Source organism: Bombina bombina, chromosome 6, assembly GCF_027579735.1.
Source record: "Bombina bombina isolate aBomBom1 chromosome 6, aBomBom1.pri, whole genome shotgun sequence".
Taxonomy (NCBI): Eukaryota; Metazoa; Chordata; class Amphibia; order Anura; family Bombinatoridae; genus Bombina; species Bombina bombina.
In genome coordinates this window covers 542,909,640-542,936,201 of record NC_069504.1, presented here as the reverse complement: position 1 = coordinate 542,936,201, position 26,562 = coordinate 542,909,640, and the positions used below count along the sequence as shown (strand labels likewise).

The following is a 26,562-nucleotide window of genomic DNA, read 5'->3' as shown; positions in this document are numbered from 1 at the left end:
AACGTAAGAATGCCTCTCTCTTTATCTGGTTTACAGATAATTGTGAGAGATGAAATCTCCCCTTTGAAAGATGAAGCTTTGAAGTCCAGAAGATATCCCTGGGAACAATCTCTAATGCCCAGGGATCCTGGACGTCTCTTGCCCAAGCCTGGGCGAAGAGAGAAAGTCTGCCCCCTACTAGATCCAGTCCCGGATTGGGGGCTACTCCTTCATGCTGTCTTAGAGGCGGCAGCAGGTTTTTTGGCCTGCTTCCCCTTGTTCCAAGCCTGGTTCAGTCTCCAGACTGGTTTGGACTGGGCGAAATTTCCCTCTTGTTTTGCATTAGAGTAAGCTGAAGCTGCGCCACTTTTGAAGTTTCAAAATAAACGTAAATTATTCTGTTTGGTACTTAATTTATTGGACCTATCCTGAGGAAGGGCGTGACCTTTTCCTCCAGTAATATCAGAAATTATCTCCTTCAGGCCCGGCCCGAAAAGGGTCTGTCCTTTGAAGGGGATGTTAAGAAGCTTAGACTTTTAAGTAACGTCTGCTGACCAGGACTTAAGCCATAGCGCCCTGCGCGCCAGAATGGCAAAACCTGAATTCTTAGCCGTTAGTTTGGTTAGATGAAAAACGGCGTCAGAAATAAAGGAATTAGTTAACTTGAGAGCTTTAATCCTGTCTAAATCTAACGGGGTCTCCACCTGTAGAGCCTCCTCAAGAGACTTGAACCAAAAAGCTGCTGCAGCAGTAACTGGGGCAATGCATGCAAGAGGCTGGAGAATAAAATCTTGATGGATAAAAATTTTCTTAAGGAGACCCTCCAATTTTTGATCCATAGGATCTAAGAAAGCATAACTGTCCTCGATGGGGATAGTTGTACGCTTAGCTAGGGTAGAAACAGCACCCTCTACCTTAGGAACTGTCTGCCACGAGTCCCGTATAGCGACATCTATGGGAAACATCTTTTTAAAAGCAGGAGGGGGAGAGAACGGAACACCTGGTCTATCCCATTCCTTAGTAATAATTTCTGAAAACCTCTTAGGGACTGGAGAGACATCAGTGTAAACAGGCACTGCAAAGTATTTGTCCATTTTACACAATTTCTCTGGAACTACAATGGGGTCAGTGTCATCCAGAGTCGCTAAAACCTCCCTGAGCAATAAGCGGAGGTGTTCAAGCTTAAATTTAAATGCTGTCATTTCAGAATCAGACTGAAGTAACGTCTTCCCTGAATCTGAAATCTCACCCTCAGATGGCAACTCCCTTGCCACGGCTTCGGAGCATTGTGAGGGTATATCGGACATAGCTACTAAAGCGTTAGAAAGCTCTGTATTTGTTCTAGCCCCAGAGCTGTCTCGCTTTCCCTATAACCCTGGCAGTTTGGACAATACCTCTGTGAGGGTATTAGTCATAACTGCCGCCATGTCTTGTAAGGTAAACGCATTGGATGCGCTAGATGTACTTGGCGTCACTTGAGCGGGAGTTATAGGTTCTGACACGTGGGGAGAGCTAGATGGCATAACCTCCCTTATGTCAGTCTGAGAAACCTCTGGTGATAAATCTTTAAATGCCATAATATGGTCTTTATAATTTATAGAAATTTCAGTACATTTGGTACACATTCTAAGAGGGGGTTCCACAATGGCTTCTAAACATATTGAACAAGGAGTTTCCTCTATGTCAGACATGTTTAACAGACTAGTAATGAGACCAGCAAGCTTGGAAAACACTTTAATAAATGTGAAAAAGCAATTAAACAAAAATGGTACTGTGCCTTTAAGAGAAAAAAAACTATCACATAAACTGCAAAACAGTGTTAAAAAGTAGTAAACTCTTCGACATTTTTACAGTGTGTATAAGGGACTAAAGCAGCATTGCACCCACTTGCAAATGGATGATTAACCCTTTAGGCCCCAAACCGGATTTGAAAAACGTTAAACAGTTAAACACCTTGCCACAGCTCTGCTGTGGCTCCTACCTGCCCTCAAATACGATTTAGGGAAGAAATAAGCCCTCTATAGTGGTCCTCAGATGCTAGAGGACTCCTTTAGGGAAGCTGGATGTCTCAGTCTGAATAAGAACTGCGCATCTAGATCGCGAAAATAGGCCCCTCCCACCATGCACTCGATGTCAGAGGGCCTTAAGAAAATACTCCTAGGAGTATCTGACTAGCCATGTGGAAACTAGGCCCCAAAAAACGATTTATCACCCTCAGAGAAAAAACATTCTTTCTATATAACATGTAAACGTTTTGTCACTAAGAAATATGAGTATTAACATGAATATTACCCTTTTTTGTAAGCATGATCCCAGTCGTTGTTAAATCACTGCATCAGGCTTACCTCAATTATACAAGGCTCTGTCAGCATTTTTAGATCTTATCTCTCTAGAAATAAATATACTGAACATACCTCAAGGCAGGTAATCTGCAAACCGTTCCCCCAACTGAAGTCTTTCCCATACTCTTCAGTTATGCGTGAGAACAGCAATGGACCTTAGTTACAAACCGCTAAGATCATCCACCTCCAGGCAGATTCTTCTTCTAATTTCTGCCTGCGAGTAAAACAGTACGACGCCGGTACCGTTTAAAAATAACAAACTCTTGATTGAAGATAAAAACTACACTAAGTCACCACATATCTCTTTATACTTCCTATCTTGTCGAGAGTTGCAAGAGAATGACTGGGAGTGGCAGTTAGGGGAGGAGCTATATAGACAGCTCTGCTGTTGGTGTCCTCTTGCAACTTCCTGTTGGGAAGGAGAATATTCCACAAGTAATGGATGAACCCGTGCACTGGATACACCTTACAAGAGAAATATATATTATAATTTTCATCCTCATGAGCAATAACATGTGAGTGGCAAGACTTGTGGACTATGCAGTAGAGGAAGGTTAAAAGGAATTGTTATCCAACGTAACCTTACACCAATCACCTATAACTAATTGACTTATTATCATGAATTGTTTACAGATGCAATCATTACTGCTTAACTGGCGTCTTCCAAGTGCTGCTCTGACAAGAAAACAGCAAGTTACCTGCTGCTAATTTCAAAAGGCCTCTCAGTCAACAGGTGAATAATCCTGATGGTGATTAAACACCTCAGAGTGAACAGGTGAACTGAAGCATGCAAGAGCTATGCACATTTTTAATTATAAAATATTAGTTTAAAGGGACAGTCTACTCCAAATGTTTATTGTTTAAAAAGATAGATAATCTCTTAATTACCAATTCTCCAGTTTTGCACAACCAACATGGTTATATAAATACACTTTTTACCTCTAGGATTACATTGTATCTAGGCATCTGCAGACTGCCTCTTATGTCAGTGCTATTTACAGATTTGCATTTTAGCTAATTAGTGCTGACTCATGAATAACTCCACGGGATTGAGCACGTTATCTATATGGCACAGATGAACGAGCAGCGTCTCTCTGTGAAAAGTTATAAAAGTGCCTTAAGATAAAGGCAGCCTGCAGGGTTTTAGAAACAGGCAGAAATTTAGAAGGTTTAAAAGTTAGAAAGTATATTAATATAACAATATTGGTTATGCAAAGCTGGAGAATGGGTATTAAAATGTATCTATCTTTTTAAACAATAAAAAAATTGGAGTAGACAGTCCCTTTAAGTTAAACCTAAATAAATAGACATTGATACATATTAAAATAAGAGATTACAACATGCTTAAAGGGACATTAAACACTAAATAAATGATAGATAAAATGATGCATTCAAAGAAAAGATGAGTCTGAGAATAACATGTAGATATATTTTTTAAGTTTCATTAGCTGTTTAAACATTAACAAAATAAGTGTAAAGTTTTAGTGTCTATAAAACAACGGGGGCTGCCATGCTGTGGCCAATTAGGGACAGTTATAAATAGGTCACTAGAGTGTGCAGTCAATGGCTGTGTGGAATATAACAGTGTTCTGCACTTCCATTTCTAAAAGGAACTGAAAAGCTCAGAATTTCAGAATGAAATTACAGGAAAAGGGGACAAAATAAAAAATGAAAGTATATTGCAGACATATATATATATATATATATATATATATATATATATATATATATATATATATATATATATATGATTTACCATTTTATATTAACATCCCAAAGTGTTTAATGTCCTTTTAATAATGAACACATGTATATTATAATGAATTAATGTAATGAAAATATATTTATAGACGTACCTTGGTGGAGCAACTGTAATCGATACAATGGAGGCAGCGATGTCAGGAGGCAAGTATGCAAACGCATGGCGAGCAAATATCTGAGGCCACACTCATCAAGATTGTCTCCTCCTGAAAACACAGTGACTTCTAATTACGGTCTACTAAATATTAACACTGCCATATCATCTTTTAATGTTCTACAGTATTTATGACAGACAACAAGGACATACATTACAACTGGACTACTGTCAGTCATTTAAAGGGACACTCAGGTTAAATTAAATGTTCATGATTCAGATACAGCATGTCATTTTAAACAACTTTCCAATTTACTTCCATTAAAAAAATGTGCACAGTCTTTTATATTTACAATTTTTGAGTCACCAGATCCTACTGAGCATGTGCAAAAATTTACAGACTATACGTATATGCATTTGTGATTGGCTGATTGCTATCACATGGTACAAGGGGAGTGGAAATATACATAACTTTGAAAATTGTTATAAAAAAAAACTACAACTCAGTTGAAGTTCAGACTAAGTGCAATTGCATTGACTTATCTTGCATTTTTTGATTATGCAAATCTGATGTGTTGACTGGTCCTTTAACTATCACATTTTATAAGCACCATTGTGAAAATTAAAGCTAGTGAGCCCCAGCTCTGAAGACAGAAGGCAGCCATTGAATGCAGGGCCACTAACACACTACATAAATAAACATACAAAATACAACTAAGAGCTGTAGTCAAATGTTATCTAAACCAGGGTGGATATGTTTTAAATTAAATTGAAATCACTAGTCAGTAAAACAGATTTACATTAATTTAAATCATGGTTTTATTTTTAGAATGATAGATTTTCAGATTATTTTATTTATTATTATATATCATTAGATATGCATAGATACAGTAGATCATTGAAAGAAATGAAATTAATGGGAGGTGAACTTTTCCATTTTAATAGGTTATATTTTTTATAAAAAACTCAAAAAAAATATTTTGTGATTCAGACAGATCATACCACTTAAAAATACTTTCCAATTTATTTCTATGATCAAATTTGCTTTGTTCCCATGCTATTCTGTGTTGAAGAGATACCTAGGTAGGCATCTGGAGCACTACATGGCAGGAAATAGTTCTGCCATCTAGTGGTCTTGCAAATGTATAATGTATCTTAAAGAGATCTTATATAGATTTTGTTTTCCTCAAAAAGCATTTTATTTAGATAAAAAAAAATCTAGTCTAGTCAAAACTAAACTTTCATGATTCAGACAGAGTATGCAATTTTTAACTTTCCAATTTACTTTCATCATCACATTTGCTAATTTCTCTTGGTATTCTTTGTTGAAAGTTAATCCTAGCTAGGCTCATATGCTAATGTCTAAGCCCTTTAAGGTCTCCTCTTATATTAGGGCCTTTTAACAGTTTTTCACAGCAAGACACAGCTAGTTCATGTGTCCCCTATAGATAACATTGTGCTCACTCCCTTGGAAATATTTATGAGAAAGCAATGATTGGCTAAAATGCAAGTCTGTCAAAAGTTTGCAGAGGATTAGATGCAAGGTAATCACAGAGGTAAAAAGTGTAAAAATATAACAGTGTTGGTTATGAAAACATGGTGAATAATCTATACTATAATCGCGTTTGTAACGCCATTTGCGCATGCATCCTCAAAGGAATGTTGGTTGGGTAAGCAGCCAAAAGAATGTTGGCTGCTCACACAGCCAAAAGAATCCACCTGGATGCAGCAAAGCTGCATCCCGGTGGATTCCGAAAATGGCAGGATGGTGAAAGAATCCACCCTGCCATTTTCGGAATCCACTGGGATTATTTATTTCTTGCGGGCGGTTACGTGTTTTTTCGTTATTTTGAAAATAACAAAAAAAACATAATTTTTGTAAGAACTTACCTGATAAATTAATTTCTTTCATATTGGCAAGAGCCCATGAGCTAGTGACGTATGGGATATACAATCCTACCAGGAGGGGCAAAGTTTCCCAAACCTCAAAATGCCTATAAATACACCCCTCACCACACCCACAATTCAGTTTAATGAATAGCCAAGTAGTGGGGTGATAAAGAAAGGAGTAAAAAGCATCAACAAAGGAATTTGGAAATAATTGTGCTTTATACAAACAAATCATAACCATCATAAAAAAGGGTGGGCCTCATGGACTCTGCCAATATGAAAGAAATGAATTTATCAGGTAAGTTCTTACATAAATTATGTTTTCTTTCATGTAATTGGCAAGAGTCCATGAGCTAGTGACGTATGGGATAGCAATATCCAAGATGTGGAACTCCACGCAAGAGTCACTAGAGAGAAAGGGATAAAACAAAAACAGCCATTTTTCGCTGAAAAAAATTAATCCACAACCCAAAATATAAGTTTATTCTCATAAATGAAAAGAAAAACTTAAAACATAAGCAGAAGAATCAAACTGAAACGGCTGCCCGAAGAACTTTTCTACCAAAAACTGCTTCAGAAGAAGCAAATACATCAAAACGGTAGAATTTAGTAAATGTATGCAAAGAAGACCAAGTTGCTACTTTGCAAATCTGATCAACTGAAGATTCATTCTTAAAAGCCCACGAAGATCTAGTAGAATGAGCTGTAATTCTCTGAGGCGGGGCTTGACCCAACTCCAAATAAGCTTGATGAATCAAAAGCTTTAACTATGAAGCCAAGGAAACAGCAGAAGCCTTCTGACCTTTCCTAGAACCAGAAAATATAACAAATAGACAAGAAGTCTTCCTGAAATCTTTAGTAGCTTCAACATAATATTTCAAAGCTCTTACCACATCCAAAGAATGTAAGGATCTCTCCAAAGAATTCTTAGGATTAGGACACAAGGAAGGGACAACAATTTCTCTATTAATGTTGTTAGAATTCACAACCTTAGGTAAGAATTTAAATGAAGTCCACAAATCCGCCTAATCCTGATGAAAAATCAGAAAAGGAGATTCACAAGAGAGCGGATGATTAAGAAATTCTTCTAGCAGAAGAGATGGCCAAAAGAAACAACACTTTCCAAGAAAGTAGTTTAATGTCCAAAGAATGCATAGGCCTCTAGTTATCAAGGTCTGTCGGACCTGATCCGACAGTGCGGATCAGGTCCGACAGACCTCGCTGAATACGGTGAGCAATACGCTCGCCGTATTCAGCATTGCACCAGCAGCTCACAAGAGCTGCTGGTGCAACGCCGCCCCCTGCTGACTCGCGGCCAATTGCCAGCAGGGGGGTGTCAATCAACCCGATCGTACTTGATCGGGTTGATTTCCGGCGATGTCTGTCCGCCTGCTCAGAGCAGGCGGACAGGTTATGGAGCAGCGGTCTTTGTGACCGCTGCTTCATAACTGCTGTTTCTGGCGAGCCTGCAGGCTCGCCAGAAACACAGGGCATCAAGCTCCATTCGGAGCTTGATACATATGCCCCATAGGCTCAAACGGAGGAGCCTGTAAAGCCTTCAAAACTAAATTAATACTCCAAGGAGGAGAGATTGATTTAATGACAGGCTTGATACGAAACAAAGCCTGCACAAAACAATGAATATCAGGACGTTAAGAAATCTTACTGTGAAGTAAAACAGAAAGAGCAGAGATTTGTCCTTTCAAGGAACTTGCAGACAAACCTTTATCCAAACCATCCTGAAGAAACTGTAAAATTCTAGGAATTCTAAAAGAATGCCAAGATAATTTATGAGAAGAACACCATGAAATGTAAGTCTTCCAAACTCAATAATAAATCTTTCTAGAAACAGATTTACGAGCCTGCAACATAGTATTAATCACAGAATCAGAGAAACCTCTATGACTAAGCACTAAGCGTTCAATTTCCATACCTTCAAATTTAATGATTTGAGATCCTGATGGAAAAACGGACCTTGAGATAAAAGGTCTGGCCTTAATGGAAGTGGCCAAGTTTGGCAACTGGATATCCGAACAAGATCCGCATACCAAAACCTGTGAGGCCATGCTGGAGCCACCAGCAGCACAAACGATTGCTCCAGGATGATTTTGGAGATCACTCTTGGAAGAAGAACTAGATACGGGAAAATATAAGCAGGTTGATAACACCAAGGAAGTGTCAATGCATCCACTGCTTCCGCCTGAGGATCCCTGGACCTGGATAGGTACCAGGGAAGTTTTTTGTTTAGATGAGAGGCCATCAGATCTATTTCTAGAAGTCCCCACATCTGAACAATTTGAGAAAACACATCTGGGTGGAGAGACCATTCTCCCGGATGTAAAGTCTGACGACTGAGGTAATCTGCTTCCAAACTGTCTATACCTGGAATATGAACCACAGAAATTAGACAGGAGCTGGATTCCGCCCAAATTCTTTCATAGCTTGAGGACTGCGAGTCCCACCCTGATGATTGACATATGCCACAGTTGTGATATTGTCTGTCTGAAAACAAATGAGCGGTTCTCTCTTTAACAGAGGCCAAAACTGAAGAGCCCTGAGAATCGCACGGAGTTCCAAAATATTGATTGGTAATCTTGCCTCTGAGATTTCCAAAAACCTTGTGCTGTCAGAGATCCCCAAACAGCTCCCCAACCTGAAAGACTCGCATCTGTTGTGATCACAGTCCAGGTTGGCCGAACGAAAGAAACCCCTAAAATTATACGATGGTGATCTAACCACCAAGTCAGAGAAAGTCGAACATTGGGATTTAAGGATATTGATTATGATATCCTTGTATAATTCCGTCTGATGCTGCAGTCATGAGACCTAAAACTTCCATGCACATAGCTACTGAAGGGAATGACTGAGACTGAAGGTTCCGACAGGCTGCAACCAATTTCAAACGTCTCGTCTGTTAGAGACAAAGTCATGGACACTGAATCTATCTGGAAACCTAAAAAGGTTACCTTTGTCTGAGGAATCAAAGAACTTTTTGGTAAATTGATCCTCCAACCATGTCTTCGAAGAAACAACACTAGTTGATTTGTGTGAGATTCTGCATAACGTAAAGACTGAGCGAGTACCAAGATATCGTCCAAATAAGGAAATACCGCAATACCCCGCTCTCTGATTACAGAGAGTAGGGCACCTAGAACCTTTGAAAAGTCTAGAAAAGAGAATCTCAGGAACTGATAATGATCTGGATGAATCGGAATATGAAGATATGCATCCTGTAAGTCTATTGAGGACATATAATGCCCTTGCTGAACAAAAGGCAGAATAGTCCTTATAGTTACCATTTTGAAAGTTGGTACATATCGATAAATAAAAAGAGAGAAGCGCTCAACCTGAGAATGAACAATAGCATAATAGCTTGTTCTATGCCTAGTTACCACCCAAGAAGCAGCCTCTTTTTGCTCAACGTGTGCCTTTCACAGAGAAGAACTTTCCTGAAGCATATCAGTCTGATCCTGACTTCACAGTGCAGTCCAGCCCTGAATTACCAGGCAATCCCTCTCTGAACGAGAGAAACAGCAAAACCCCAGATGAACGTTTTGGCCTATTGTGGGCCTCGCCAGTGAGGTGCAGCCATATCCCTCTAGGCACACTGAGCAACGGGTCCACGTCTGGATTCCCGCATCACACTTACGGAGACTTCCCAAAGTATCATAAAATAAAAAGAGAGAAGAGCTGAACCTGAGAATGAACAATAGCATAATAGCTTGTTCTATGGCTAGTTACCACCCAAGATAGTTACCACCAAAGAAGCAGCCTCTTTTTGCTCAATATTTGCCTTTCACAGAGAAGAACTTTCCTGAAGCATATCAGTCTGATCCTGACTTCACAGTACAGTCCAGCCCCGAAATACCAGGCAATCCCTCTCTGAACGAGAGAAACAGCAAAACTGCTACAGCAAAGTTCTTCTCTGTGAAAGGCAGATATTGAGCAAAAAGAGGCTGCTTCTAGGGTGAGAACTAGCCATAGGACAAGCTATTATGCTATTGTTCGTTCCCAGGTTGAGCGCTTCTCTCTTTTTATTTATGCAAATTATGACACTTAGGGAAGTCTCCCTAAGTGTGATGCTGGAATCCAGACGTGGACCCGTTGCTCAGTGTGCCTAGAGGGATATGGCTGCACCTCACTGACGAGTCCCACAATAGGCTGAAACGTACGTCTGGGGTTTTGCGGTTTCTCTCGTTCAGAGAGGGATTGCCTGGTATTTCGGTGCTGGACTGTAATGCTAAATCAGGATCAGACTGATATGCTACAGGAAAGTTCTTCTCTGTGAAAGGCACATATTGAGCAAAAAGAGGCTGCTTCTAGGGTGGTTACTAGCCATAGAACAAGCGATTATGCTATTGTTCGTTCCCAGGTTGAGCGCTTCTCTCTTTTTATTTATACTCTTACATATCGATTCAAAATATTTAGATCCAAAACTTGTCTGAATGAATTTTCTTTCTTTGGGACAATGAATAGATTTGAATAAAACCCCAGACCCTGTTCCTGAAACGGAACTGGCATGATTACCCCTGATAACTCCAGGTCTGAAACACACTTCTGGAAAGCCTGAACCTTTACTGGGTTAGCTGGAATGTGTGAGAGAAAAAAAAATCTTCTCACAGGTGGTCTTACTCTGAATCCTATTCTGTACCTCTGAGAGACAATACTCTGAATCCAATGATTTTGGACCAAATTGATCTAAACATCTTTGAAAAATTTTAATCTGCCCCCTACCAGATGAACTGGAATGAGGGCCGCACTTTTATGCGGACTTGGGGGCTGGTTTTGATCTCTTAAATGGCTTGGATTGAATCCAACTGAGAACCAAATAATTTATTACCTTGGAAAGAAAGAGATAGCAATCTGGACTTAGAAGTCATATCAGCATTCCAAGATTTGAGCCACAAAGCTCTTCTAGCTAAAATAGCTAAAGACATAGATTTAACATCAATTTTGATAATATCAAAAATGGCACCACAAATGATATTATTAGCATGTTGAATCAACTATGCTAGACAAATCATGATCCGATACTTGTTGCGCTAAAGTTTCCAACCAAAAAGTTGAAGCAGCTATAACATCAGCCAAAGAAATTGCAGGCCTAAGAAGATGACCTGAATATAAATAAGCTTTCCTTAGATAAGATTCAAGTTTCCTATCTAAAGGATCTTTAAAAGAAGTACTATCTTCCGTAGGAATAGTAGTACGTTTAGCAAGAGTAAAGATAGACCCATCAACTTTGGGGATCTTTTCCCAAAACTCCAATCTAACTGCTGGCAAAGAATACAATTTTTTAAACCTTGAAGAAGGAATAAAAGAAGTACCAGGCCTATTCCATTCCTTAGAAATCATATCAGAAATAGCATCAGGAACTGGAAAAACCTCTGGAATAACCACAGGACGTTTATAAACAGAATTTAAACGTTTACAAGTTTTAATATCAAGAGGACTAATTTTCTCCATATCTAATGTAATCAACACTTCTTTTAACAAAGAACGAATATACTCCATTTTAAATAAATAAGAGGATTTGTCAGTGTCAATATCTGAGGTAGGATCTTCTGAATCAGATAGATCCTCATCAGAGAAGGATAATTCAGTATGTTGCTGGTCATTTGAAATTGCATCAACCTTATGAGAAGTTTTAAAAGACCTTTTACGTTTATTAGAAGGCGGAATGGCAGACAAAGAATTCTGAATAGAATCAGAAATAAATTATTTTAAATTTACAGGTATATCTTAGATGTTGAGGGAACAGCAACAGGTAATGAACTACTACTGATGGATACATTCTGCATATAAAAGTTTATCATGACAACTTTTACAAACCTCAGCTGGAGGTATAACCTCCACAAGTTAACAACAAATGCACTTAGCTTTGGTAGAACTGTTATCAGGCCGCAGGTTCCAACAGTGATTTCTGAGACAGGATCAGATTGAGACATCTTGTAAATGTAAGAGAAAAAAATAACATATAAAGCAAAATTATCAATTTCCTTATATGGCAGTTTTAGGAATGGGAAAAAATGCAAACAGCATAGCCCTCTGACCTAAAAAAAAAGGCAGTAGGCAAAAAAGAATGGGGTCTTAAATAATGAAAATATTTGGCGCCAAGTATGAAAATATTTTTTGACGCCAAAACGTCCGGAAACGACACACTCACGTCATAGATGACGCAACCTTGTGAAAGGACCCAGCGTCAACTAAGACGCCGGAAATGACGAATTTGCATCAACGAACGTAACTTCGTGCCAAAAAAAATCTCGCACCAAGAATAACGCAATAAACTTTAGCCCGCAAATTTGAAAATGACAGTCAATTGAAAAAAGACTATACCCCAGGTAAGAAATACAGTCTGCAAAAGGAAATATACTGAAACCTGAATCATGGCAAATATAAGTACAATACATATATTTAGAACTTTATATAAATACATAAAGTGCCAAACCATAGCTGAGAGCGTCTTAAGTAATGAAAACATGCTTACCATTAGACACCCATCCACATATAGCAGATAGCCAAACCAGTACTGAAACAGTTATCAGTAGAGGTAATGGAATATGAGAGTATATCGTCTATCTGAAAAGGGAGGTAGGAGATGAATCTCTACGAGCGATAACAGAGAACCTATGAAGTAGATCCCCATGAGGAAAACCATTGCATTCAATAGGTGATACTCCCTTCACATCCCTCTGACATTCACTGTATTCTGAGAGGAAACAGGCTTCAATGCTGAGAAGCGCATATCAACGTAGAAATCTTAGCACGTCACTAGCGTATGGACTCCTGCCAATCACATGAAAGAAAACATAATTTATGTAAGAACTTACCTGATAAATTAATTTATTTCATATTGGCAAGAGTCCATGAGGCCCACCCTTTTTATGGTGGTTTTGATTTTTTTGTATAAAAGCACAATTATAATTCCAGTTCCTCTTTTTGTATGCTTTTTTCACTCCTTTTTTTTGTTATCACCTCACTACTTGGCTATTCGTTAAACTGAATTGTGGGTCTGGTGAGGGGTGTATTTATAGGCATTTTGAGGTTTGGGAAACTTTGCCCCTCCTGGTAGGATTGTATATCCCATACGTCACTAGCTCATGGACTCTTGCCAATGAAAGAAAACACGTAACCGCCGGCAAGAAATAAAAAACACGTAACCGCCCGCACAAAGTATAACAAAAAAAAACTATCCTTCCGCATTAAGTATTAAACACCAAAACTGCCAACCCCCACATCGCAAAATAACAGAATTTATGCTTACCTGATAAATTACTTGTGATGTATCGAGTCCACGGATTCATCCTTTACTTGTGGGATATTCTCCTTCCCAACAGGAAGTGGCAAAGAGAGCACACAGCAGAGCTGTCCATATAGCTCCCCCTCTAGCTCCACCCCCCAGTCATTCGACCGAAGGTTAGGAAGAAAAAGGAGAAACCATAGGGTGCAGTGGTGACTGTAGTTTAAACAAAAACACTACCTGACTTAATAGCCAGGGCGGGCCGTGGACTCGATACATCACAAGAGAAAGTAATTTATCAGGTAAGCATACATTCTGTTTTCTCTTGTAAGATGTATCGAGTCCACGGATTCATCCTTTACTTGTGGGATACCAATACCAAAGCTTTAGGACACGGATGAAGGGAGGGAACAAGACAGGTACCTTAAACGGAAGGCACCACTGCTTGTAAAACCTTTCTCCCAAAAATAGCCTCCAAAGAAGCAAAAGTATCGAATTTGTAAAATTTGGCAAAAGTATGCAGCGAAGACCAAGTCGCTGCCTTACAAATCTGTTCAACAGAAGCCTCATTTTTAAAAGCCCATGTGGAAGCCACTGCTCTGGTAGAATGAGCAGTAACTGTTTCGGGAGGCTGCTGGCCAGCAGTCTCATAGGCCAAACGGATGATGCTTTTCAGCCAAAAGGAAAGAGAGGTAGCAGTCGCCTTCTGACCTCTCCTCTTATCAGAATAGATAACAAACAATGAAGTTGTTTGTCTGAAATCCTTAGTTGCTTGTAAATAGAACTTTAAAGCACGAACCACATCAAGATTGTGTAACAGACGTTCCTTCTTCGAAGAAGGATTAGGACACAGAGAAGGAACAACAATTTCCTGGTTAATATTCTTATTAGACACAACCTTAGGAAGAAAACTACCTTATCTGCATGGAAAACCAGGTAAGGTGAATCACACTGTAAAGCAGATAACTCTGATACTCTTCGAGCAGAAGAGATAGCTACCAAAAACAAAACTTTCCAAGATAAAAGCTTAATATCTATGGAATGTAAAGGTTCAAACGGAACCCCTTGCAGAACTGAAAGAACTAAATTCAGACTCCATGGTGGAGCCACCAAACAGGCTTGATTCTGACTAAAGCCTGACTAAATGTTTGAACGTCTGGTACCTCTGACGTTTGTGGAAAAGAATAGATAAAGCAGATATCTGTCCTTTTAAGGAACTAGCTGATAATCCTTTCTCCAATCCTTCTTGGAGAAAAGACAATATCCTGGGAATCCTAATCTTACTCCATGAGTAACCTTTGGATTCACACCAAAAAAGATATTTTCGCCAAATCTTATGGTAGATTTTCCTGGTGACAGGCTTTCTAGCCTGAATCAGGGTATCAATAACCGACTCAGAGAAACCACGCTTTGATAAAATTAGGCGTTCAATCTCCAAGCAGTCAGACGCAGAGAAATTAGATTTGGATGCTTGAAAGGACCTTGTATTAGAAGGTCCTGCCTCACTGGTAGCGTCCATGGTGGGACAGATGACATGTCCACTAGGTCTGCATACCAGGTCCTGCGTGGCCACGCAGGCGCTATCAGAACCACTGAAGCCCTCTCCTGCTTGATTCTGGCAACCAGAAAAGGGAGGAGAGGAAACGGTGGAAAAACATAGGCCAGATTGAAGGACCAAGGCGCTGCTAGAGCATCTATCAGCACCGCCTGGGGATCCCGGGACCTGGACCCGTAAAGAGGAAGTTTGGTGTTCTGACGGGACGCCATCAGATCCAATTCTGGAGTGCCCCATAGCTGAGTCAGCTGGGCAAATACCTCCGGGTGGAGTTCCCACTCCCCCGGGTGAAAAGTCTGACGACTTAGAAAATCCGCCTCCCAGTTGTCTACTCCTGGGATGTGAATTGCTGAGAGATGGCAGGAGTGATCCTCCGCCCACCTGATCATTTTGGTTACTTCCTTCATTGCTAGGGAACTCCTTGTTCCCCCTTGATGATTGACGTAAGCTACAGTCGTGATGTTGTCCAACTGAAATCTGATGAATTTGGCCGCAGCTAGCTGAGGCCATGCCTGAAGCGCGTTGAATATCGCCTTCAGTTCCAGAATGTTTATCGGGAGAAGAGCTTCTTCCCGAGACTATAAGCCCTGAGCTTTCAGGGAGTCCCAGACTGCACCCCAGCCCAACAGACTGGCGTCGGTCGTTACGATGATCCACTCTGGTCTGCGGAAACACATTCCCTGAGACAGGTGATCCTGAGACAACCACCAGAGAAGAGAATCTCTGGTCCCCTGGTCCAGCTGTATTTGAGGAGACAAATCTGCATAATCCCCATTCCACTGTTTGAGCATGCATAGTTGCAGTGGTCTGAGGTGTATCCGTGCAAAAGGGACTATGTCCATTGCCGCTACCATTAGTCAGATTGTCTCCATGCACTGAGCTACAGATGGCCGAGGAATGGAATGAAGGACTCGGCAAGTGGTTAAGAGTTTTAACTTTCTGACCTCCGTCAGAAATATTTTCATATCTACCGAGTCTATCAGAGTTCCTAGGAAGGAAACTCTTGTGAGGGGGGAGAGCGAAATCTTTTTGATGTTCAGGAGGATAGAAAAACAAGGGGCGCCAACAGTGTGAATCAGTTTGGAAAACTGGAAAACAGTAGTTATAATAAAATCTACTCACAAGTGGAGTGGCACCTAGAACCAACTGGGTGCATACAGGCAGGCTGACATTCAGGACCAGCAGTCAGTACGCTGGGGGTCTCACCCGGGAGACCTGTGGGTAGGTCAGATGAGGTAGATGGAGTCGGCTGTGTATCGTCTGGTGAGCCGGATCGCCACTGTGGAAGTCCAAAGGGCTGTGTTGTTTATCCCAAAAGGGTAGCTGCTCACACGATCAGCCTTGTTTCCAAACGAGTTTCCAATGTCAGTGTATGGAACAAAGGGATAAAAACCAAACTGGGTATAACCATTTGTTGTCATATCTGAATAGCTCTTTTAGATCAGTAAAAGCCTAGCATACACAAGGTCAAGGGTTCGAGCCCAACCCAGAGGAAAACATATATATATATTTTTTCTAGTTTATATATATTCTTTATTGATTATATACAGATTTGTTTTGCACACTAAACAATAGTCACCATTGGGATCTTATTTTCATATAACCCAATAGTCTTTTGAGGTGACAACATGTTTATCTATAGGATAGGATACATACACAGGTTTAGCTTTTTTTTTTTTTTTTCAGAAACACTATCACAGGTGTTACTCATCAATGCAAATACATGCTGTTTTTATGTTTGTTCTTTTTGTTTTTTGTTTTTTCATGATATGAATATATTATCTGATTGCTGCTCAAACACAATTTTGATACATGTTCCATTTTTTATTGTATTTTTGTTTTTTAACATTTTATTGTCAATTCTTTGGAGATGACCTCCACATTTTGATTCCGGGTCACTGTCAGGTATAAATGGTAGCCTGTTGAACACCTTTGTATATGCCTGAGGAAACGGTCCTTTACGGACTGAGAAACGCGTAGCAATTAAATACTTGTTTTTAGACAGACCCGGTTTTCTGTGCCTTTTTAATATTACCAGTTTGCAGTGGTTATACCCAGTTTGGTTTTTATCCCTTTGTTCCATACACTGACATTGGAAACTCGTTTGGAAACAAGGCTGATCGTGTGAGCAGCTACCCTTTTGGGATAAACAACACAGCCCTTTGGACTTCCACAGTGGCGATCCGGCTCACCAGATGATACACAGCCGACTCCATCTACCTCATCTGACCTACCCACAGGTCTCCCGGGTGAGACCCCCAGCGTACTGACTGCTGGTCCTGAATGTCAGCCTGCCTGTATGCACCCAGTTGGTTCTAGGTGCCACTCCACTTGTGAGTAGATTTTATTATAACTACTGTTTTCCAGTTTTCCAAACTGATTCACACTATGTTGGCGCCCCTTGTTTTTCTATCCTCCTAGATTTCCTGATTCATCACACCTTGGATTCAAGCGGAGCAAGCCATTTGTTTTGATCCTTTGAACTTTTGTTCTTTATATATCCTTTACATTGAATTTGGACTTTTTATCTCTGAACACTTATCACATATTGGACTTTTCAGTTTTTTGAGTTTAATCAAATTCAACTGTTCACATATTTTGTTGCAAGTCTTTAGTTCTTTGCAATATTCCAATTGATTTTTTGTTTAGGTATCACAATTGTTTCATGATTTTTTTGCTTATGTATCACAATTGCTTCAAGTCTTACGGTTTGTAACAAGTCACACATTCTCCTTTGATTAACAAGATTTCACTCAATCATATACACATATACACCTCTACTTTCACATACTTATCTGTCACGGTTCAACTCACACGATACCAGAGGAATTTCATTCACATCAACACAATTTCTATCAACACTACAGCGCGTCCCCTTAGTTTTTTCTTATAGAAAATACTTCTATCTTTTTGATGTTCACCTTCCACCCGTGAGACCTCAGAAATGCCAATACGATATCCGCGTGAGACTTGGCTCTTTGGAAAGTCGACGCCTGAATTAAGATGTTGTCTAGATAAGGTGCCACTGCTATGCACCGCAGTCTTAGAACCGCCAGGAGGGATCCTAGCACCTTTGTGAAAATTCTGGGAGCAGTGGCCAACCCAAAAGGAAGAGCCACAAACTGGTAATGCTTGTCCAGAAAGGCGAACCTGAGAAACTGGTGATGATCTTTGTGGATAGAAATGTGCAGATACGCATCCTTTAAATCCACGGTGGTCATATATTGACCCTCCTGGATCATTGGTAAGATTGTCCGAATGGTCTCCATCTTGAATGATGGGACTCTGAGGAATTTGTTTAGAATTTTGAGATCCAGGATTGGTCTGAAAGTTCCTTCTTTCTTTGGAACCACAAACAGGTTTGAGTAAAAACCCAGCCCTTGTTCCGCAATTGGAACTGTGTGGATCACTCCCATTGTATGTAGGTCTTCTACACAGCGTAAGAACGCCTCTTTCTTTGTCTGGGCTGAAGACAGACGAGAAATGTGGAACCTTCCCCTGGGAGGGGAGTCCTTGAATTCTAGAAGATATCCCTGGGATACAATCTCTAAGGCCCAGGGATCGTGTACATCTCTTGCACAGGCCTGAGCGAAGAGAGAGAGTCTGCCCCCTACTAGATCCGGTCCCGGATCTGGGGCTACCCCATCATGCTGTCTTGGAGGCAGCTGCAGGCTTCTTGGCCTGTTTACCCTTGTTCCAGCCCTGGTAAGGTTTCCAGGCTGCCCTGGGTTGTGCAGCGTTACCCTCTTGCTTTGCAGCAGGGGAGGATGAAGCGAGACCGCTCCTGAAATTCCGAAAGGAACAAAAAATATTTTGTTTGTTCTTTGTCTTGAAGGACTTGTCCTGGGGGAGAGCATGGCCTTTTCCCCCAGTGATTTCTGAAATAATCTCTTTCAATTCAGGCCCAAAGAGGGTCTTTCCTTTGAAAGGGATGTTCAATAGTTTGGATTTTGACGACACATCGGCCGACCAGGACTTTAGCCATAGCGCCCTGCGCTCTAGAATGGCGAAGCCTGAATTCTTTGCCGCTAACTTAGCTAGTTGGAAAGCGGCATCTGTGATAAAATAATTAGCCAGCTTAAGAGCCTTAATTCTGTCCATAATGTCCTCATATGAGGTCTCCGTCTGGAGCGCATCTCCATGCGCCTCGAACCAGAAAGCAGCTGCAGTGGTTACAGGAACAATGCACGCAATAGGTTGGAGAAGAAAACCTTGTTGAACAAAAAATTGTCTTAAGTAAACCCTCTAATTTTTTATCCATAGGGTCTTTAAAAGCACAACTGTCTTCAATTGGTATAGTTGTGCGTTTAGCAAGTGAAGAAACAGCCCCCTCCACCTTAGGGACCGTCTGCCACGAGTCCCGCATGGGGTTAGATATGGGGAACATTTTCTTAAAAACAGGAGGGGGAACGAAGGGAATACCTGGTCTATCCCACTCCCTAGTAACGATATCCGCAATCCTCTTAGGGACCGGAAACACATCAGTGTAAACAGGAACTTCTAGGTACTTGTCCATTTTACACAATTTCTCTGGAACCACCATAGGGTCGCAGTCATCCAGAGTAACTAATACCTCCCTGAGCAATAAGCGGAGGTGTTCTAGTTTAAATTTAAAAGCCAACGTATCTGAATCTGTCTGAGGAGAAACCTTTCCTGAATCGGAAATTTCTTCCTCAGACAGCACATCCCTCGCCCATACTTCAGAGTGTTGTGAGGGTATATCGGATACGGCTACTAAAGCGTCAGAATGCTCATTATCTGTTCTTAAAACCGAGCTATCACGCTTTGCAGATAACACGGGCAGTTTAGATAAGAACACCGGAGGGTATTATTCATAACTGCCGCCAAGTCTTGCAAGGTAAAAGAGTTAGACGCACTAGAGGTGCTAGGCGTTGCTTGAGCGGGCGTAACTGGTTGTGACACTTGGGGAGAGGTTGACGGGCTAACCTCGTTACCTTCTGTCTGAGAATCATCTTGGGCCACATTTTTAAGTGCAACAATATGTTCTTTAAAGTGTATAGACATATCAGTACAAGTGGGACACATTCTGAGAGGGGGTTCCACCATGGCTTCTAAACACATTGAACAAGGATTTTCCTTGGTGTCAGACATGTTTAACAGACTAGTGGTAATACAAACAGGCTTGGAAATCACTTTAATCAAGTAAAAACACACTTTGAAAAAAACGTTACTGTGCCTTTAGGAGATAAAAAAGGCACACAATTTTGCAAAACAGTGAAAAAATGCAGCAAACTTTTCGAAATTTTTACAGTATGTACCTAAAGCATTAGTAAGATTGCACCACTAGCAATATAAACAATTAACCCCTTAATGCCCAAACCGGATCGACAGAAGCCAAAAAAAAACGGTTAAGGAAACTTCAGCACCTTGCCACAGCACTGCTGTGGCCCTACCTGCCCTTGGGAACCAGATTTGTGGGGAAAAAGCTTCTTATAGGCCCTCAAACTGCAGCAGGACCCTCCATGTAAAAACAGCCTGAACTTCTAGTCAAAATAACTGCGCATCTGAGGCGCGAAATTAGGCCCCTCCGACCTCACTCTGGTGCTTTTGAGGCCTAAAGAAACACTCCCAAGTGTTTTAGTAATAGCCATGTGGATAACAACCCCTGAAAGAAACCCAAAGGAACCTTCAAAGTGTCTCAAAAAACGATATTTTCAATAAAAACCGTTTGCCCCTGAAGTAGTGTCAACCAGCATAAACTAGCCCTGTTATGTAAGCTTGAAATTCCATACTTAGTCTCTGAATACAGCTTACCCTTCCCTCATGGGGATATTAACAGTCTTTTCTAGCATTATCACAGTCTTGTCTAGAAATAAAATGACTGAACATACCTTATTGCAGCCTAACCTGCAAACCGTTCCCCCCAACTGAAGTTCTCTTGTACTCCTCAGTCCTGTGTGGGAACAGCAGTGGATTTTAGTTACAACCTGCTAAAATCATCTTCCTCCCTGCAGAAATCTTCATCTACTTTCTGCTAGAGAGTAAATAGTACACACCGGTACCATTTAAAATAACAAACTCTTGCTTGTAGAAAATAAAAACTACAATTCTAACACCACATTCACTTTACCCTTCCGATTGCTTAGAGCAGGCAAAGAGAATGACTGGGGGGTGGAGCTAGAGGGGGAGCTATATGGACAGCTCTGCTGTGTGCTCTCTATGCCACTTCCTGTTGGGAAGGAGAATATCCCACAAGTAAAGGATGAATCCGTGGACTCAATACATCTTACAAGAGAAAATAAAGTAATTAACCCCTTTTAAGGGCAATGCCCATACAAATGCAATGGGTAGTTTAGTTTTTTTTTATTGTTAGGCTTTTTTATTTTGGGGGGTTTGGTGCGTGGGGGTTTTAATGTTAGGGGGTAATTGGTAATTTTTTTTTTTAGATAAAAGAGCTGTTTAATTTAGGGCAATTCCCTACAAAAGCCTGTTTAAGGGTTATTGGTAGATAAGTATTAGATTAGGAGGTGTTTTTATATTTGGGGGGATTTTTTTATAGGGGTATTAGTTTAGGTTTAAATTTTTATTTTGGATAGCTTTTTTTTTTCTGTAATTTTACATTTTTTAATTTGTTTAATTTTAGGTTTGGGGTTTGTAGTTTTTTTTCTTTTAAATAGACTGCCCTCTGGGCAGGCTTATTGCCTAGTAAATAATAAAGGGATTATCTCTCTTTTTAAACAATAAGCATTTTCAAGTAGACGTCCCCTTTAAAACACTTTTCAATTTATTTTTATCATCAATTTGCTTTGTTCTCTTGGTATTCTTTGTTGAAAGTTAAATCTAGTCAGGCTCATATGCTAATTTCTAAGCCATTGAATGCCCCCTCTTATCTGTATATTGGAATGAAAAAATAAACATTATAGTATAATGAAACTTATTTATATATGCTTCAAGGGACATAAAACACATTTTTTTTTCTTTCATGATTCAGATAGTAGTGCACTACTGCTACTTCAGCAAAGGATACCAAGAGAATGAAGCAAATTAAAAATAGAAGTAAATTGTAAAATTTTTAAAATTGTATGCTCTATTTGAATCATGAAAGAAAAATTTGGGGTTTTATATAATCTTGTGCAATACATATGAAAGTCCAAATAAAAACTTTCGGCTAGTAGAAATATGTGGAATAAAAAAAAAGAAAACATCAAATAAGATGAACTTATGAACCCAAACATTTAAAATAGATTTTATATACTAGATATGCAATAATCCTTCCAGCTAATGGGACTGTGCCCTAGTAACGGAATGGGCTCCCACTATGTTCTAGATACATATAAACATTATGGTGCTTTATTTTACCTCATGTAATAGGGAGTATTTGTTACTCTTAGCCAAGTGATTGCCTATAAATTGCATGCTATTAAACACAAAAAGAAGACAAAAATAATATAAAATGTATGCTTACCTGATAAATTCATTTATTTCATGGTGGTGAGAGTCCACAAGCTCATGGGATTAAACTACTGGCCACTAGGAGGCCTGTAGAACGTGGACTTTCCCCATCTTATAAAAGAAAACAAAATGTATGCTTACCTGATAAATTGTGAGAGTCCACATGTGGGATTAAAGTTCAGTCCTAAAGACCTCCTAGTGGCCAAGAGTTGAATCCCAGGAGTAATAGCTTGTGGACTCTCACCACCTCGGCACAAAGTAAACTATATTTAAAAAAATGTGTGTAAAAATATATATGTAAAAATAGGGGAAATAAAGGACAACCTACCAGAATAGTTGTTATCTCTGCTTTCTCCAAGCTCTGTGCTTGTTGTGGCAACAGTACCAGCCAATGCAACGAGAAACATTTGCTCCAATCTTGTCAGTCCTGGCAAACTTGAGTGCATTAGATGACTAGAAAGCACACTGGCATGCTCTCGGCCAAAATAAGTTGGTCCATATTGAGAGAGATTGATCACTTTAGATCTTGCCTGTTTTTTTTCAGTTTCAAAACTGATGAAGTCATCAGTTGTGATATTTTGCACTTGAAATAAATCTGCATACTGATCATCTGTTTTACTTTCAAAGTTGTGTTTTGCACTTTTGGAACTTTTTGTATTTTCTTCAGAAGGGGTGTATGTTGTGTCTTGATCTGCTGAAAGCAGTGCATAGAGTGGTAGAGGAGGAATAGAATCAATCTCTGTGTACTCTCTTGTTCCATCCTTTCCTGTAATAATCATATCCTTTGCAGTACTGCCGCTTACACTAATGGTTCGGGAAAGATGACGTTTAGGTGCAGCTTCATCTCCAGTATCTAAATCTTTAACTATTGCAACTTCTCCTGCAATGCATTTTACTAAATGGGAAAGGATAGCTTTTGCCCGTCTAACTTTTCCTAGGTCCATGAGCTCTAGTAGTTGAGTTGGGTGATACTGTGGAAGGGTTGGAGATAAGACATGTGCAGCCTCAAAGAGACCACCATCTTGAACAACAGTTGGACTACCAAAGACATCATCTACAACAGCAGCACCATCAATGACGCTGGTTTTCTTTGATATTAAATGCGTTTGCGTTTGGAAAGAATCAGGTTGAGATAAAACAGCTTTTTCTTCTGAAGCTGAGCTTTCACATTCACCAAATTTCAGATTGTGTTTCCACTGTGCGTAAACATGCATTTCACAGTCCATACCAACTACTAGAATACCATCTCTGACCCAAGACAGAGAAACAGGTAACGAAGGAGTGCCATCAACAGAAGACACTAAATCAATTGATCTTAGAAGGACCCATTTGGATTTTATACCTTGCTTGATGCTACCACCTAGTGGTAAAGTAATGACAGAAGTTCCATCCTTACTGTTTGTTTGATCTGTGACAATACCTGAAAGTCTTCCATACATAAAAATATTGGATGCAATTCCAACTGTAAGTATATGTGAGCCATCTTCTTTTGAAACCCAATCTAAATGCACTAAATGTTTGATATTGGGCATCAAATGTCTGTCTTTATTTAGAAATACATCAGATTTACTGTACACAAACAAATTGCTGTCCACACTAACACGGGCATCAAGCATGCTTCCAACTCTGATAAGGTCATCAAGAGGAATTGTTTGCTCCAAGACCCATTCAGAACCTCCAGTAGATTCACATTCAAAAAGACAAACATGCATAGAAAAATCTTTGGAGACATAACCATTATGCTGAATTAGCTGCTTGTAAGCCACGGCAAGTCTTCCTGTGTAAGAACAACTTACAGCAACTGGTTTCCCTGCAACGCTTACAGAGCTATTGTTCTCATCACGTCCATCATTCATTAGAGACCACTCTTTCCAGCAATAACTATACTGGCCCTCCATATTTTCACATTCTTTAAATTTCTGAACATTGCATGTCCAAAAGCGCACTTTGTTATCCGAACATGCTGTAACCAGTAGATATGGTGCAAGGCACACTGGGTAAATGGAAGAAGAACTAAGATGGCCTGTCGAAAAAAAAATTACATTTAATAGGCAGCATTTTTTCCCAAATAATTACATTTTTAACAATACTTTTCACTTAGGTATCATATAAAATATTAAACAAGAGAAACTCACCTGCTGATGGTGTGGCTCGTATTACCTCTACACCATTGGGAATATTCAAGGGTTGGCTATACACAAGCTTGGAGCTCAAAATGAGTTTGCTTGCAGTCTGTAGATTAGCAATTGATGCAGATCGTGTCATTGGGCTTGTGCTGGGAGAAGTATCTGGTGAAGAGTCAGCTGTAGGTTGACCAGGAACTGTCAGTAAATTTTCTGTTAATGAAGCCTCAGGAGGCTTTGCTTTAGAAGGAAAACAAAGGCAATGTTTAGGTGAATAAAATCAGCAGAACTCTTAGCATATATAGTATAAGTATTTACAAATAAACATAAAATGTATTCTTGCAAACAAATACATATCCAAAATTGTTTCATTGCTGCTTTCTATAATAGAAAACAATCTAAACTATGTTACATAGCACATCATTACTGCACTATATGCAAATATTAAAGAGAGACTCTCAGTGGAATATCTTATGTTCTACATGCATAAGGAGATCAACAAAATTGTAATGGCTATTTAACTGTGCAGATTATCTGATCACAGGAAAGATGCCTACCTACACATGCCTGGACAGATTTCAGGTGAAGGTGCCACATATTTAGTATTGATCTATTTTTGTGATCTTTTTCTATTACCACAAGGAAGAATTTCTCTGAAAAAGGTGGTGGCCGATAACCTGTAAAAATAACAATTTAACTTATTAAAAATAAATTGATACATTTTTTTTTAAAACAACAACACATAAAAAGTTAAATTATAAAAATTTGCTATACTAGCAATACATAATAGTTAACCACAACTTCATAGCACCATATTATTTATTTTAAAAAATGCAGATGTAGAAAAAAGTAAAAAGGCATAAAATCTTCATTTACTTTAGAGTATTGTGCATGCACCTGGTCAATTTCCAATCTATTTCTGAAAAAGAAGAATAAGAAGCAGCAAATGTGTGCTACCTAAGGGTGTAGAAATGGGGTTAATCAGTATTGATGAGAAAAAATAGAGGCTACATTTGAAAAATATATTTTGCCTCCCCTTTTCTTAAGAAGGCATATTAATAAATGGCGATTTAACTAATGTATCCCTGATATTTTCAGAAATAACTACCCACTGAAGGACCAATGGAGAGGGCTTCTTATCAAAATGAAAAATCAGGCACGGAGAAACAGATATTTGCAAAAGGTTTATTTCACTTTGGACAAATCTACAAACTGCCATAAAAGTAAACAATATCAAATGTATAGATTTAACCAGAAGTAAGACAACACAACCTCAGATAAACAAATACAAACAGCAAGGAGGAAAGTGCGGGCAGACATCTACGATCAGGCTGGAACTTTTGGCGCTGCATAGAACGATGAAGGCAATCCTGAATCTGCACCCACGTGCACGCTGCTCCTCCAAAGCCGGAATACCCTGAGACATGAATGAATCGGGCAACAAGGATGGTTGAAACCCATAATTCGCCATGAACGGGGATAACTTGGAGGAAGCATTAATAGCACTATTACGAGCAAACTCTGCCCAAGGTAAAAGTTCAGACCAATTATTGTAGTGATCTGAGACATAGCAACGGAGGAACTGTTCCAGAGCTTGATTAGACCGTTCCGCAGCCCCATTGGATTGAGGGTGATATGCCGAGGAGAAGGAAAGCTGGATCCCCATTTGAGCACAAAAGGAACGCCAAAATCTGGAGACAAACTGGCTACCCCGGTCCGACACCATCTCCTTGGGTAACCCATGTAAACGGAAGACCTCCCGGGCAAAAATTGAAGCAAGCTCTTGAGCGGTAGGCAGCTTCTTCAAGGGAATGCAATGTGACATTTTAGAAAAACGGTCAACCACCATAAGGATAACAGTATTGCCATTGGAAACAGGGAGCTCGACAATGAAGTCCATGGAAAGATGTGTCCAAGGACGCTCACCATTAGCAATAGGTTGAAGAAGACCCACAGGAAAATGTCGAGGAGTCTTATTCTGTGCACAAACTGAGCAGGAGGCAACATACGCAGCAACATCAGAACGAAGACCTGGCCACCAGAATTGTCGAGTGACAGACCAAATCATTTGGTTCTTGCCTGGGTGACCTGCGACTTTAGGATAGTGGTAAGTGTGCAAAAGTTTAGTTTGAAGATTCTCAGGAACAAAACACTTACCACTAGGT

The 26,562-nt window shown here is 39.8% G+C and overlaps 1 protein-coding gene across 2 annotated transcripts in view; it reads right to left on the bottom strand.

Moving 5' to 3' along the window:
* DMXL2 (Dmx like 2) overlaps positions 1 to 26,562 on the bottom strand; it is a 641,271-nt gene that overhangs the window by 281,868 nt on the left and 332,841 nt on the right. For both annotated transcript variants that reach the window (XM_053717470.1, XM_053717469.1), the window contains exons 16-19: positions 24,955 to 25,074; positions 24,410 to 24,637; positions 22,603 to 24,297; positions 4,178 to 4,288 (exon numbers count right to left, since the gene is read on the bottom strand). In XM_053717470.1, the coding sequence (XP_053573445.1) occupies positions 4,178 to 4,288; positions 22,603 to 24,297; positions 24,410 to 24,637; positions 24,955 to 25,074 (2,154 nt within the window). The remainder of the gene's footprint in view (positions 1 to 4,177; positions 4,289 to 22,602; positions 24,298 to 24,409; positions 24,638 to 24,954; positions 25,075 to 26,562) is intronic.